General features: G+C 38.6%; 1 protein-coding gene across 1 annotated transcript in view; it reads left to right on the top strand.

Annotated features, from left to right (window-relative positions):
• Window positions 1–1549: 1549 nt before the first annotated feature.
• LOC135158111 (uncharacterized) overlaps window positions 1550–17258 on the top strand; it is a 49009-nt gene continuing 33300 nt past the window's right edge. The window contains exons 1-5 of the mRNA XM_064115408.1: window positions 1550–1662; window positions 2569–3687; window positions 4894–5247; window positions 6836–7083; window positions 7775–7903. Coding sequence (XP_063971478.1) covers window positions 2745–3687; window positions 4894–5247; window positions 6836–7083; window positions 7775–7903 — 1674 coding nt within the window. The 5' untranslated portion in view covers window positions 1550–1662; window positions 2569–2744. The remainder of the gene's footprint in view (window positions 1663–2568; window positions 3688–4893; window positions 5248–6835; window positions 7084–7774; window positions 7904–17258) is intronic.

Raw genomic sequence — 17258 nt, 5'->3', positions numbered from 1 at the left:
TTGTTGTTGCACGATCGATCTCTTGGTGTCTTGCGAGCACTCGCAGTGGTTGTAGACGAACGCACGAATTTGAGGTGGTCGGAGGTGGTCGTGACTGGTCGCATCTGAATCTGAACATGTTCAAAATCCAAACGCGATCAAATACGATTGGTTTACTCGCATCAGGTCGTACCATCGGTCGGGCGATCATCGTGTGAGTGTTGTTCAACGTTGTACGACTTGGTGCGAGAGGTGACACAACTACGTATAGTCGCATTTAGTCGACTGGAGGTCGTACAACACTTGCACATGCGCTAGATAATACAGAGACCAGTCTTGCGACTGGTTGCGATAATATAAGACTGTTGCAAGACCGATCGAAATTACGGCTTACAACATTCCACTACCGTTGCATTCGCATGTATGCGACCGTACAGCCCCTTTCACAATTGACATCCGACCAGTTTACGACCGCCTGCAACAGTTTTTTTCTGCTGTTGCACGATCGATCTCTTGGTGACTTGCGAGCACTCGCAGTCGTTGTAGACGGTCGCACGAACTCGAGGTGGTCGTGACTGGTCACATCTGAACTTTGAACATGTTCAAAATCCGAACGCGATCAAATACGACCGATTCACTCGCATCAGCTCGTATCCGGGGTCGTACCATCGGTCGGGCGATCATCGTGGGAGTGTTGTTCAACGTTGCACGACTTGGTGCGAGAGGTGGCACAACTAAGTAGTCGCATTTACTCGACTGGAGGTCGTACAACACTTGCACATGTGCTAGCGACCTACATGTACAGAGACCTGTCTTGCGACTGGGTGCGATAATATGATGTGCCATAAGACTGTTGCAAGACCGATCGCAACGGCTTACAACATTGCACTACCGTTGTGTGCGACCGTTCCCCTCGCAATCCCTCGTGCAACACTCGCATGTGATCGCACGAGCACAATAGGATCATAATCGACTTACTCGTGCAACGGGTTTTACTGGTTGTTTTTGTTGTACGACAGCTGTTGCAACTGTGAAAGCCTATGTGCGATATTATGAGATGACTGGCGATTGATGCCTGTTGCAGCCTGTCGCACGACCAAAAGGTCGCAAGTGGTCGTACGTCAATTGTGAAAGGGGCTTTACCGACGACGCCAGAACACGAGGAAGTGGGTTAATCTTCCCACTGAATGAAACCAAAAAGAATGATACCTTCACCCTTTGTGCTTGGTGCTCAGAATTTAAAGTGCAGCATAATGATCATAACAATATGTCAGGCAAAGTCCAATGGTAGAAGAAAAAAAATTAGGTGGTTACCGATGCAAAATCTAAAGCTATTATCAGGTTCAACAAATCAAAGTCAAATAACGCGGTAGATGGGCTTGTTGTCTGTTGCTGCTAGCTTTGTATATCTACCTGATATCGCTGGTATTAGAAACATAGAGAGTGTTTTTTTTTTTTTCTTTTTGGGGGATTCCTTTTGGGCCATATGTTTGTGCCAGTAATAGTTTCGATAGTAAGAATTTCTTTTTCTAGCGATTTAAATTGATTTCTATATACATAATATACAGCCAAGAGAGTTAAACAGCGTCCTTCTCGACACACGGAGACTGCATTTAAGGGATGTCCGGCCTCGGTCCCTGCCTTGGTATCGATTTTCCAGACTAAAGCTTGAAGAAAATACTGGTAAGTGGATTAATATTAGACTGGATTCAAAGTAAGAGAAAATCATGCAATATGTTATACAGCCCAACCATGTACCAATGATGTACGTCTAGCTTCATTGTGTAAATCAAGAGTTGTCCTCTGTACTCTTCGTGTTCTGACGGATACTCCTTATCTTAGTGACACCATGTCAGTCTGCTTTGGTGTACAGTACTTAGCTCCTGGTGACTTAGTTGTTAGGTTACCGGTGACTTACACAATACCTCATTGCGCTGTTGCAACATGCACGGTTGTACTCTGTATCTATTGATTTTTGATTGCCAATAAAATCCCTGTGGAGGGGAAAAAGATTATGAAAAAAGAGTTGTCCTATTAATGGATTTTATTTTCTTAAATGTATGTATGATCATCATAGAAGGTCATGTGGTTAAAATATACATAAGCCTAAAAAATGAAAATTCTCCCATGGATTATTATTTTAGCCGTGTATTGGATTGAAACCCTGAGGAGAATGCAAATAAATATACCATTCCACTATTTTAGTGGAACATTCTAGAGTGACTGTATGTTGACCATGCGGGTCTAAAATATAGCAAAGATAGAATAAGAGATATTTTCAAGAGAAATGAATTAGGGGTCGTTTGATAAATGATGTATCCCTTTGTAGACGATTTAGCCCCACAAGAACATGGTCCAGTCCTGCGTAAAGAGTTATATAATTTACGAGCGGCTTAATTAAACACACGGCTGGAATGAAAATTAAATCTAATTGTGTCGCAGGGTTGTTACATATTAACTTAGTAACACGTTTCACTGTATTCTATATAGTACCCTGTCTACCCGTCTGTGGATACCATGAACTTATTCATTAAACCCTATCTCAAATGAGTGTTCCTGATAAATACTATGTTGTGAATTTCTTTTCAGCCGAGATCTCTCTTATAAGACATGGAAAGGAAGTACCTCTGTCTGTGTGTTGGACTATCGGTGGCGGTGAAACTTGTTTAACATTTGAAGACGTATTACCACTTAATTTCCAAGAAGTTATCTGTGCACTGGTTCCATTGTGCCAAACAGTGCAACATATTATCATTGACTGTGATATGTTAGATTGGTATATTCCTGCACATGACACCAGACCTTTCATTCCAATGAGATCAGTCCTCACCGTTTGCATTCTCGGCAGCCATTCTGGATACCCAATTGCACCACTCCTTTCGACTCTCAGTGGTTGTTTTCCAAATGCAAAGAGTCTTGAGCTATCTTGTTACTTGTTAACACGCACTCGAAAATACCATTCCGACCCCCAGATGTCTTCCTGGAGACAGGTAAAATTAGACTTGTGGAACGGAAACCCAAAAGACTACGTCTCTCTGGAGACCATCTTCCTCTCACTTTCTTCTGCCTGTCAAAACATAGAATCACTCTTCATCAAAAGCACTCAAACTCTCCAATTGGACAAGTCAAGCAAAGACGTTAAAGAATGTACATTACCTAATCTGACTGATATCCATCTTGAATGTCATTGGCCTGACGAGCATTATTCACTTCAATTCACAACAGAATTACTACACGTAAGTCGTAGGGTGAGTCGTAGTTTGAAGTTTGTCGAAGTAGAAAGTGTACAGCTAGGAGATGTAGTAATGAAGAGTGTTGAATGGTCCAGAACATCTTCAGATTCTTCGTTGCAAATTGAAGGTGCATCAGCGGCTGTACCCATAATTGACTTAATTGATCTTACAACTAGTGACCTTAAAGAGGTAACCGTCCTTACCTTTTACAGTTGCAAGATTGATTTCGGTCAGTCTGAAAGTAAGTCCCCGCAAAGTCCGAAGGAACTTGGTACACTGCGGGAAATCAGGTTCGTTGGTTCAGAAAACCCACTTTCCGAATCTGACAGGAACAAACTGTCGGAGTTGTATCCTAATGTCAAAGTGACAGAAAATCAGACGAGTCAGGAATCATCTGAAGAATCCCAGGAGGGTGCAGGGATACCTTTCAAGTTGGATAAGGCCTCCTCTCAACCACTCAAAACCTCTCCAATAGGTGAGTTGACAGAGATTGTTCTTCAATATGATTACCAGATAAATAGTTACCAGAAAAAATTAATAATCATAATAATAGTAATAAAGGTGTATTTACCCAGTGTAGCAACTTCAGCTCCGAAACCTGTTCTCCAGGCGGGCCCTGCTATTATCATTTCCCCGGCTAAGCTAGGCTACCTATTCAGGTGCACACAGCTCTTTGAGGAATTAGTTTCTGCCGGTACCCCTTTAGCTCACCTGGGTCGAGTGCAGCACACTGTGGATGAACGCCATGGCTGGGATTTGAACCCACGACCTTCTGTTTCAAAGTCCGGAGACTAATCCACTTGGCCACGGCGCTAAAAGTTAAATCTCACAATAGACATAATGGGGTTATTAGGAAGTTACTTCTGCAGACATGGACATTTTGGAAAAAAATTTACTCATGCAAATTACGCATATTTAATGAGATAGGCTAAACTATCTCCCGTACACTTTCTGATATTTCCTCATTAGTACCATGATTCCGATGTTTCGTTTATATCTTCCCATGCGTGAATAGACCATTCATTGTTGAAAGACATGTAGATATAATGATTTATGAATATCACCTGTACTTAACGAAAATCGGAAATAAACGAAATTTATAAATGATATGTAACTAGTTGTAAGGAAAGAAGTGTTCCTTTTATTACTAACCGTTTTCTTTTTATATACAGATGAACTTCCTGAGGAAAAGTTTGCATTTCATGAATATACAGGCTCACAGAATCGGGTTCTATAGGAGTAGAGTAATCAGGAAATAATTTCTTGTGGTACACAGCAAGGATTTTTTAGTATTAAAACATGCTTTATATACTAGTTTGCATGTTACTGAGGATTTCCAGACGAACATAATTTTGTAATGTTTACAGCACGAAAGATAAAGAGGGAAGATAGTAGATAATTGTGGATTTTCCTTGTAATGTTAGCATGATACTCGACTAGAGGTTTTTTTTAACAATTTTATTTAAAAAACACATTGAACCAATGGGGAAATAGATGTTTAAAAAATTGCCAAAGTTGGAAAAAAGTTATCTTTCAAACACTATATTCCTCTTATTATTTACAATCGATATTTCAGAATGTACCCCAGTCATGGCAGTTAAGCGACAATGATTTATTAGAATTTTGAAGTTAAAGTTTTGTAATAAAGAAGTGCAATATAAATATTTTTAATAATTTTCAGTACCTGATGAAGGAGATGTCGAAACAACCATGAAAGAGTGCTGCAAGAGAGTTGGAGCTGATGGGGGCAAAATTCAGCTAGAATCCTTTGGGATTGAACTTGAGATACCTCCTGGTGCAATTGACAGCAAAGAGCCACAAGAAATCTCCCTTCGTGTTCTGACCTATACTCCTAATCTTGGTGACACCAAAGACGAGATATCAGTCTGCTTTGGTGTACAATGCTTAGCTCCTGATGACTTAATTCTGAGGTCACCGGTGACTTACACAATACCTCATTGCGCTGTTGCAACACGGTACTCCAGTTTAGAGGCAGTCCTATACTCAGGAGAGGGGAAATACTCGCCACTTTTTGGTAACGATCTAAAAATGACTTTTTACAGAATCTAATATAATGACCACCTAAGTGTCTGTTTGTATGAATAAAAAATATGTGCCAAAGGATTCTGGAAGAAATTGTGTAATTGCTGAGAAATAAGCAAAATAAGCGCGGATTCGGTCACTTCCGTCGGGTCTTTATTTTAGCAATAATAATACACTGTCCCACGTGTGCCTATCTGTGTTGGTGATCTTCAGTGTGAACATTTTTCAGCGTAGATTTCAAGATTTCACAAAGTTCAGTTTATGTAACTGTACCAGATCTAGATCCTCGATGATATACTGACAATTAAGCCTTGTTTTACAGACTTTCTCATGAAATCAGTGTTTACTGCAAATACTGGAATTTCTCTTTAACGTGCAAAGCTTATTTTATTATTTTGTCTATCATGGAGGTTATAGGTGTCATCCAGATGTTAACTTCGTTATGTCTGTAACCCTCCGAAAAAATGACGATGATGACGAGATCTTGCATAATTCATTTCATTTGATTTTCATAAAAATCGCGATGTCTAATGATTAACTATCTACAAAATATTCAAAAGTTATGCAAACGAGAAGAAGGTTCAAGGCCACGGCCTCATTCTTTGCCTTATCGAATGATTTTGTGTGTGTGCGCATGAGTGTTACTGTAAAACCATGTGCGAAGTTTCATTAAAGAAAACCTGTTGGCAGAAGTAACCAATATCGTTCATGAAACAAACCCTTACTTCACTTTTGTTAATATTTGGATTTACTCTCATAATGACATTGTGTACATTGGGAGTGCATAAGTTTAAGAATAAGTGAACCTTTGTTCAATATGTTGGAACTATTTTTTTCAAAACTGTCTTTAGCAATGTCATTTGGCAGTAATGATTATCAACCTATGGGCAGAATTCTGTGCAAACATGAAATCGATTTGCTTAGTTATGGATTAGTGAGCACGCATCAAGGAGGGGGGGGGGGGTGGCATTTCTTATGGCACAGACTCACTTTGAGGGGTTATAAAGGAATAATGGGAGCAAATTTAGTTTCAAATGTGACCTAATTGATGCTGTTTTTTTATCATCCATCATTTTGTCCAACAACCAACAGCCTACGCCCAAATTTGTAGTTACACAACTTGAAAAAGACTCTCGTGGCTTTCAAAAATGGTCACTTTTAATTCAAACTTTGATTAATCATGCATGACGCAACCCATCAATCTTATTTTTCCCCACGAGCTACCTAATGAGTGTAAAAGAACCAGCCAAGAATGTTATATCTCCAAATTATTCTGTTCAAAAAACATTTTGATTTAGGGGGACTTTGTCTTTGTTTAGTATTTATCACACGACATTATGTGGAGGAGCTCCCTGTTTGTTACGTCACAAAATAATAACTTCAACATTATACATTGTTATTTATGTTGATCTTTGAAGAATTTTCATCAAACCCTAACCAACATTTTTGTTTTATTGTTATTAAAACGAATTCACTATACCTTTAAATGATATCTTGTCATTGATTCTCTTTCGCAAATATCATGCCCTTCCATCAAAAATTCCATAACCATTTTATTATTTTTCAATATGTATTTGCAGATGCAGTTATTAAAGAACGGAAAGTACTGTCACAATCAGAAATCCCCAGCTGCAAAATCAGGAAGGACGTACTCGAACTCAAGATGGATCATTTTTCGTGGGCGAAGATTAAAATCATGATCAAGAACTTCTTCTTTCGCGGAAAAAGGATGTGCTTCGTGCCGTTTAAAGAGAAGAACTTGCCCTTGACAAAGACACCTCTTATCTTACATGCCAACTTTTATGATGATGTGCAAGGGAACAAGGAGGTAAGCTTTATGGTTTCCATGTTTCAATGAAAATACTCTTTTGATGATCTATCCGGGCACGGTGGCTCAGTGGTTGAGTGTCCGCCTCGCAAACGCAGGTCGTGGGTTCGACCCTCGACCGAGTCATACCAAAGACATATAAAATGATATCTTGTAACTTCTTGCTCATCGCTCTACATATTATGTTATGCATATGGCCCGCCAATAGAGCAGTTTCCTAACTGAGTGACTTCCCAGGATAAATGAAATGCAATGAATGAAGCACTACATCTTTTTAAACGGTCATGAAGTGTGATTTTCGCTTCCACTACGCACAACGTATTAAACAAAGAGTAAGGGTATTGGAAACGCCCGTCACATGTTATTGAACAGCTAAGAAGTTATTGTCGAGAATTGGTGAACAAGAACAGCAGTTTCGTCGTCCAGCTTCCGCGCTGACAAACGATTTCGAACGTATCGTTTGTCCAGAGTTCAGGGCTAAACTGCTATTTTGATTCACCAATTTTCGACAAAAACTTTTTGATTGTATATTGTCATGAATGATATTTGACAATATGTTTCGTATGTTATTGAATCCGTTGTGCGTTTTGGAAGCAGGTACTGTCTAATATTGGATAACGAAGAGGGAAATCTTTGCATATTATATTATTTGATCTTTGTGTAGCATTATGATTTTACATTTTGGTGACAGACGGTTAAGAGCGATCAAGAGGAACTAGGATACAAACCGGCTTATGATGAACAACATGTGCTTATTAAGAAGGCAGAAGTTGATCTTAAGGTGACATATTGTGTGGACGGCAACGAAGAACGAAGTGCGGTAAGGCCTATTTGTCTCGCCCACCGAGGCGAGACTTGGGGATCCAAATGTCGTCCGTCCGTCACAAAAATCCCGACTTTTTACTGTGCAACGCAGACGGACTTTACGACTGTACATTGATTTTGGAAGAGATCTTTGGGCCCCTCGTAAAACACTGTCCTGCAATTAAAGTTGTGTGACATGATATTATTTTTTTTTCGTTTCGCATCTGGAACGGTAACATTCAATTTGCGTTTCGTGTGCAGAATTTTGCTTCTATGGCAACACAGCGATATATCCGATTTAGGACGAGTTTCCACGCGTAACAAAAAAGGGAAAGAGTGGGCACGTACGTTACGTATAGGCGTATGAAACATTATAAGGGGGTCAAAAACGATGTTTAAAATATTTTAAAAAGTTATATAAACTCCTCAAAAAAATATTGAAAATCTAACTTTGATCGATAATACATCCTCGAATTTATTAAATATCATTGTGTGATTAACATGCATTATTATATCATTAAATTTTCTTTAAAATGATACCCTACATGATATGATTATGGCTCACATGTTTTATTTATTGCACAAATATCAACTTCACAGTTTTTAATTTTCGAGCGAGCGAAACGAGCGAACATTTTTTAATGAGTATTTTGCCTGTTTACATGAAGTGAAACGTGCAGAGATTATACATTCGGTCATAAAGTTACCAATACACGAGGATAGTTGGGCACCTCGCAGTCCTCGTTGCCCTGCATTTTGCAGCCCACCCCACACACGTTTGGATGTGTAGGTCTGGCAGTGGCACTGAAGGTGGGAAAGGTTACCCAAGGTGCTCAACAGTTTGGATCTTGCTACTACTGATATTTGCTATCGGGCGATTTATCACTTTATTGTCGAAATTAATTCTTTTTTGTATATCATTACAGGAATGAAAGGTTTTTGGATCGTGATCGATATATTTCTAATCAAGTGCTAATTGTAATGTTTATGTAAACATACTTCTTTTATTCCTCTTTGAAGGTGTTTACATTATGTTCCCAATTCTGCTGATTTGGAGACGTTAAAAAAAGGTATTTGACATTGAAATCAGTTAAAAATAATAATATAAAAATAATAATTGCGAGCGCGATATTCTAAGCACTTTTAGAAACCATAAACAAATTGGTTTCTAACTGAATAAATAATAGATGCGAGCTGAAAATTTGAGATATTCCCCCTGAAAAGTGGGCATTCCAAACACTTTTTTTCTTCTCTTTTTTAAACTGTGATCAAGATGGTAGTTAAAAACAATTAATTGGTGTGAGCGCGAAGCGCGAGCTGAAATTTGTTGATATTTCAACCTGAAAACTTTACATTCTGAGCACTTCACTTAAAAGTCAAGTCCACCTCGTAAAAATGTTATTTCGAATCAATAGAGAAAAATCAGACAAGCATTATGCTGAAAATGTCATCAATATCGGATGCAAAATAAAAAAGTAATGAGACTTTAAAGTTTTGCTTATATTTCACAAAATAGTTATATGCACAATTTAGTCACATGCAAACGAGAGAATCGATGATGCCCCTCACTCACTATTTCTTTTTGTTTTTCATTGTTCGAATTATACATTATTTCAATTTTTGCGGATTTGACAATAAGGACCAACTTGACTGAACCATAAATGTTAAGCAATAGTAATTCAACATGTTCAGGGAGAAATTCATATTTCATATAATAAAATACAAAATAATTAGTGAGTGAGTGGTGTCATCAGTTCCCTAATTTGCATACCGACCGGGATGTGCATATAACTGTTTTGTGAAATTAAGCGCAACTTTAAAATATTATAACTTTCAGATTTCACATCCGATTTTTATGAATTTTTCATTGTTATGCTTGTTGGATTTTTCACTTTTTATTCAAATCAAAATTTTGTTGGGGTGGACTTTTCCTTTAATTATGAACAGGATGGAATTTTATGCGTTTGCGAAGCTAGTGCTGAAATTTTTGATATTCCGACCTAAGAACTTGATTTTCTAATGATATATTTTTTATTTTTTATATTCCGACCTGAAAACCGGACATTCTAAACACTTCATCTAACTATGAACAGGATGGAGATACCTAAACAGTTATATGTGAGCACGAAGTGCAAGCTGAAATTTTTGATATTTCTGCATAAGAACTGGATATTATAAGCACTTTTTGTAACCATGAACAAATTGGTTTCTAACTAATCAATTGACGCGAGCGCAAAGTGTGAGCTGAAAAGTTTGGATATTTTAACCTGAAAACCAAACATTTATTTTGAGGTATCCAACTAATAAATTTATGAGAGCGCTTAGCGCGAGCGAATTTTTTACTGTTTTAATTGCATTACCTAAAAGTTGTTCTGTACCTTTTTCCTGCCCTTGGTCAGCCCAGTCCGTACTAACTATTGGTACAGAGTGCTCCTAAAGTCGCATTGCGTAAAAATCACAATTTACCGATAAAAGTGTACAGTTTAATTGATATTTACCGACAAAGATGGTTGAACTAAAAAACCGAATCAGTTGGAACGGCCCCTTGTGCCCGACAGTTTAGCCCAGTATGCAGTTCAGTTTTTGTTTCCCCCTTTCTCTTAAACTGTTTCTTTTTTCCCCTTCCCCCTTTTTTCTCTCTTTCCTTTTTCCTCTTTTCCTTTTTCTTTCCCTTTTTCGCTTCCCTTTTTTTGCTTGTGACTCGTCGGGGGGGGGGGGGGGGGGCAGACTGCACCCCCTTAGGTATGCTAGTGATGCATGGGTATTTCAAACAACGACTCAAACCATCTCACAGAACCATCACTACATAAACCACAACAATTGACACAGACAAAAGAATAATGTTCTGTATTGACCCTTCATGACTATTTCTGCTCGTTTTGCAACTTTTTTGTTGTTGCTCTTTTCTTGATGGCATTATCATAACAAACATGGTATCATTTTAAAGGGAATTAAATGATCTTATGAATAATATCAAACATGCATTGTGTAAATTGGGAGTTTGGAGAAATAAATGGCCAAACTCAGATTTTCAAACTTGTTTTGCTCGTTTTGCAGCTTTTCAATTCAGACCTCATCCTACACTTTTGAATCCGGCTCTTTTCGTGATGGCATGATCATAACAAGCATGGTATCATTTTAAACATGTTAAAGAGAATTAAATGATCTTTTGAATGATGTCAAATATGCATTGTGTAAAATTGGGAGTTGGGAGAAATTAATGGCCAAACTCAGATTTCCAAACTTCTTTTGAGGGGTTTATTTCCTATACCTGTTAAGGGTCGGGTTTCACAAGCCAAATACTTGTTAAGGGATGCATTTTCATAATCTGGAAAAGACTTGCTTCCCTTGTTAAGGGTGCTTTTCGAAACCCCAAGGTCGCGCCTGGTATCCACTCAATATGTACTCGATTTGTTCATTTAGAGGTCAACATTAAAGTTTACATGCAAGACTCTTATGAGAAATGCTACTCCATCCCAGTTATTTCAGAATGAAGTATTTATACAATTTTGTTGTGTGCCCTCGCAAATCACGATATTTTTTGTTATTTTTATAAGACGTCGAGACACAAAATCGCTTATGCCTTGTTTATGTTTGAAATACTGATCTAAGCTAAAGAAAACTAAACAAATTATTGTATTATTTTTATTGAACATATTTCGAGTCAAAATTGAAAATTTTGGTCTTTAATTTATGTTCAAGATTTAAAACATAACATGATATCCAAAGTCCGATGTTCTTTAACTCTGTGTACATCAAGCTTCACCCATTTCACAACTTGAAGCTAACAACTCAACTCTAGCGAAAGGGGGAATGTGTCCTCCCCTTTTTAACTGTCTAGAGTTTGCTGACCGGAATCTCGGAATATTCTAGTGGAAAACGTATGAAATAAAAATAAATTATCATTTATAAAGAGCGTTTTAGCCACACATTAAAAACGCTTATTTTGGTCTGTATCAATTGCCTGTGCAGTATCAGAGCGTATTCCTTAAATGACCGAATTCCGACAAATAGGCCTATCCGATAGGCTCCTGTACAAAAGTTACCGTTCAGTATGAGACCATAACCGTGTTTACATGTGACGGCTTTTGGTTCAGAACCAAACGCTGATCAATGCAGAATCGGCTTTTGGTTTATCTTGCACCGCGTTTACACCCTGTCACGGTTCGCAAGTCCAAAATGCGCGCTGTTGATTGGTTGAAAATGAAGTTGCGCATGATTTTTAGAGATGCGTTTGATTGCAACTGTTTCTGCAACGGGCCCCCAAAGGTTCGTAATTCCAAAGTTTCTTTATTCCGGAGGTTTGTAATTCCGAAACACGTAAATTGCCTATACCTCGATGTTCGTTAATCCGCAAACGTAAAAGGGTTTGTTAATCCGAACATTTGTGGCGTTTTATTCCGAAGGTTCGTTAATCCGAAAACCAAATAAGTTTTGTTGTTCCGAAGGTTCGTTAGTACGAAAACGAAATAAGGTTAGTTAATCATTTAGTTTTCGGACTAACGAACCTTCTGAATTACGAACCTCATTTCTTTTTCGGATTAACGAACCTTCGAAATTACGAACCTCACTTCGTTTTCGGACTAACGAACCTTCGGAATTACGAACCTCATTTTGTTTTCGGACTAATGAGCCTTCGGAATTACGAACCTTCGAAAATACGAACCTTCGGAATAACGAACCTTCGGAATAACCAAGCTTCGGAATTACGAATGTATGAACTACATGTAAGTCGCATGTCAATGACCAAATTGGTCCTGAAGTAATGATGCCATATTGTGATAGGTGATATGACTTGCTAAATCAAATTTCTCCCTCTTTTTTTGTTGGGATGGGGGTGTATACATGATAATTATACTGGATAGCTTTATTTCATAAAATACCAGAAATATTCCACTCCTTTGGGCAGTGGGCCTACCTGGCATATTTCGTGGGGGGGGGGGGGGGGGGGGCAAGCGACAAGGATGAGCAAGGTGGGCGGGGCAGTAGGCATGGACGTATATACCAATTTTTTCAAAGGGGGGGGCAGATTATTATTGCCCAACTATAAACTTCACATTTTTTATTTTCGAGCGACCGAAGCGACCAAATGTTTTATTTTTGCAATTATTATTCAGTCATTTTACATGATGTGAAACGTGCAGAGATTATACATTCGGTCATAAATACACGAGGATATTTGGGCACCTCGCAGTCCTCGTTGCCCTGTATTTTGCAGCCCACCACACCCCCCCCATACACGGTTGGATGTGTAGGTCTGGAAGTGGCACTGATGGTTGGAAAGGTTACCCAGGAGTGCCCAGTAAACAGTTGGGATATTGCTACTACTGATATTTGCTATCGGGCGATTGCTCATTTGGAGACGTTATAAAAGAGGTATTTGACATTGAAATCAGTTATATTCATTTATTGATTTGCATTTTGTTTTATTTCCATATACACAGATAAAACAAAGCAAATAAATGCATCCATTCACTCATAAAAGTAAATATGCGACAGTAACATGATATAACACTAGATATTGGGAAAATCACTCACTCACTGGCAAGAATGTCAGAAGATTAAAGGAATTGAAATTGGAGAAAGATAGATGGGCGGACGAAGGGATCGGGTACATAGGATAGAAAGGGGGACGGTAATAACCAGAGGAATGTGTAAGCAGGGTATAGCTAGGCCTTTTCCAGTGGTGGGGGGGGGGGGGGGGATGGAGGCCCTTGATTACAGACAGATACCAGTACCGATTACCGACGTCCGACGACCAATACTCATCTATATCCAACCCAGGGGCAGATCCAGGATTTTCTACTGGGACATTCTTTTTTACAACAATTTTGACGAGCCCCACCCCAAAAGTCTTCTCTTGCACGTGCCTGACAATTTACATTAAAATAATATAAAATTATTATTGCTAGCGTGTAGCGATTTAAACAAAAATAATTTAGACCTAAAACGATAAATTTTGTGCCCTTAATTATGAATGGGATGGGTATCTCCATTAATAAATAATGCGAGCGCAAAGCGCAGGCTAAAAATTTTGATATTGCTTACTGGACACTAGACATTCTAAACAGTTTTAAAGGGTACATATCTAAACAGTCGTGCGGGTGCGAAGCGCGAGCGAAAACCTTTGATATTTCGACTCAAGAACTGGATATTCTCAGCACTTTTAGTAACCAACAACAAATTGGTTTCTAACTGAATAACTAATTGGTGTGTGTACGGAGCGCGAGCTCAAAATGTTTGATATTTCGACCTGACAACTTTACATTCTAAGCACTTCATTTAGTTATGAACAGGATGGAATTTTATGCGAGTGCGAAGCTCGAGCTGAAATTTTTGATATTCCGACCTAAGAACTTGATATTCTAAGCAAATTTGTAACCGTGAACAAATTGGTTTCTGATGATATATTTTTTATTTTTTTATATTCCGACCTGAATACCGGACATTACAATCACTTCATTTATGAACAGGATAGATATATCTAAACAGTTATGTGTGAGAACGAAGCGCGAGCTGAAATTCTTGATATTCCTGTCTAAGAACTGGTTATTATAAGCACTTTTTGTAACCGCGAACAAATTGGTTTCTAACTAATCAATAATTGACGCGAGCGCGAAGTGCGAGCTGATTTTTTTTTATATTTTAACCTGAAAACTAGACATTAAATTTTATCTTATGTATCCAGGTAAAAGATTGATGAGAGCACGAGCGAATTTTTTTATTGTTATAATTATATTACATAAAAGTTGTTCTCTACCTTTTTTCTGTCCCTGGTCAGCCCAGTCCGACCGTACTATCGGTACAGAGAGCTCTAAAGGTCGCATTGCGTAAAAATAACAAATTACCGATAAAAGTGTACAGCTTAAATTTACGTACAAAGATGGTGAAACTAAAACAAAAAACCCGAATCAGTTGGAACAGCCCCTTGTGCCCCACAGTTTATCACAGTCTGCAGTTCAGTTTTTGTTTTCCCCTTTCTGTTAACTGTTTCTTCTTTTTCCCCTTCCCTCCTTTTTCTCTCTTTCCTTTTTCCTCTTTTGTTTTTTGTTTTCCCCTTTTCGTTTCTTTTATTTTTTGCTTGTGACTCGTCAGGGGGGGGGGGCTGTCTGCCCGCCATGCCCCCCACTCTTAGGTAACACAAGTGCGTTAGGGCCAATATTCCACTCATCTGCAATTCGTGGAATATTTTCCCAAACTCTTGGAATATCCTGGTATTCCATTCTGAGCCATTCAATATAATATAAATATCTGGTTTATAAAAGGCCGGTCCCACTGGCTGATGGACATAAAGCGTATGCATAAGCGAGTAAGGGACGAACTGACGAGCGATACATGTACTTCGGGGTGGCTCTTTCCGTTTTCATAACAATAGCCTATTTTTATATAGTGCTTTTCCCAGAACGACCCAAACCGCTTTGCATCATATTATTATCCCGGTCATTGGGTTCATTGCAGTCCCGCTCGAGATGTGCGCAATTTCCACTCCCCTGGTAGCATTCCTTGCATTATTCGCAGCCTCATAATGGCGCTGGCGAATTCAAGCATACAATAAATAACTCGCATCCTACCGGGTACCCATTTAGCACCTTGGTCGAGAGTGGCAAAGTGTGGGTTGACGCCTTGCCAAAGGACGCTACACCGCGGTGGGATTCGAACACACGACCCTTGTTACAACCGATAATGTCGCATCAACGCATAATGTCGCACCAACGCATAATGTCGCAGTTTGCGACATTATGCCAAGAGCATCCGACGCATAATGTCGCAGTCAACGCATAATGTCGTAGTTTTTCTAACGCATAACGTCACATGTCGCAACGCATAATGTCGCAGCAAGTTGTCAACGCATAACGTCACATGTCGCAACGCATAATGTCGCAGCGGTATTTTCTTCAGGACTCAAGTTACAGATAAGATATAAAATATTCTTTTACTAAGTATTTTGAGATTAAGTGAATTGGAAATAAAGATTACTATTTGTATGGATATTTATCGGTTTATTGCCATTTCGTCTACTGCCTTTTTCCCACTATCGCATGGTCTGATATCATTTCGTCTACCATTAGTTAGTCAACAATCCCATACCATCTCGTCTAATAGCCAGTTGGTCTAATAGCCGTTTTGTTAATTATCATTTAGTCTAATTGTATTTTTTTCAATTGGTCCAATTTCCACTTTGTCCAATATCATTATATACGTCTATTAACTTTTGGCATAATAGCCAATTGGTCTAATAACCACTTGGTCTATTCGCATTTCATTCATGTTTCATTTGGTCTTACTTAAAAGTTGGTTGACTATCACTTTGTCGAAACCCATTCCGGCAAACAATCATTTGGTATCGTTGCCATGGTCCAATCACCAATAGGTCCAATTTCCGGTATTTTTTTTTTGGTTTACTGACAGATGGTCTATTATCCCTAAGTCTAATCATCAGATTAGCTAACAACATTCGTGATAAACCCACTTATTCCTATTCTCTTTTGGTCTAACGACCTCTTAGTCTAATAGCCAATTGGTCTAATGACCACTTGATATAATAGCCACTTGGTCTTATTCCCAGTTGGACTAATTGCCAATTGGTCTAATTTTCATTTGGTCTAATTATCATTTCGTCTATTGTATTTTATTGTCACTTGGTCTAATTGCATTTGGTCTAATACCAGTTCGTCTAATAGTCGGATGGTCTAATACTAGTTGGTCTAATACCAGTTGGTCTAATCCTCACTTGGTCCATTATTCATTTTGTCTATATTCAGTTGGTCTAATGTGCAGTTGGTCTTATTTCCATTTTGGCCAATTTCCACTTGATCTAATTTCCAGACATTCATTTCGTCTACATGCCACTTGGTCTAATATGTAAAGTTTGCATGGTAACTTGTTTTCATTTTTCTGGTGAAATTTTCAAAGTAATTTTCCGCGCGCCGGCTTCGAATCTTCACCCGTGTGCCCCTCAATATTTGAGTACATTTAGAGTGACTATATTTCCATCCCCAATTTTTTAAAAATATGAGGATTTTCAAAAGCCTGTGGAGATGAATGCTTCATATTCCAGTCCCAAAAGGGGTAAATCTAAGCACTTTTTCAAGCGCTATGCATGAAAATTCTGAAGTGGATGTGGATGAATGCGCGAAGCGCGAGCGAAAATTTTAGCCTATATAGTACATGGTGTTTTTTACCTGCTGCTAAGAAAGCATGATTGCTTGTAAGCAAGCAACCAAAGGACCGACGGCTTAAGTTCCAAAGGGCACTAATGCACCAATTAGGAATCATATCTGGGTCACCGGAATCAGAACCCCCGCTCTACATACTGAGCTATCGTGCCTCTTTTGAGCTTGAAATATTTTTTTTTCCAAGTCTTCACCTCA

Source organism: Lytechinus pictus, unplaced genomic scaffold, assembly GCF_037042905.1.
Source record: "Lytechinus pictus isolate F3 Inbred unplaced genomic scaffold, Lp3.0 scaffold_37, whole genome shotgun sequence".
In the NCBI taxonomy this organism is placed as follows: domain Eukaryota; kingdom Metazoa; phylum Echinodermata; class Echinoidea; order Temnopleuroida; family Toxopneustidae; genus Lytechinus; species Lytechinus pictus.
Note: the sequence above shows the minus strand (reverse complement) of the source record. Positions and strands in the feature narration are given on the sequence as shown.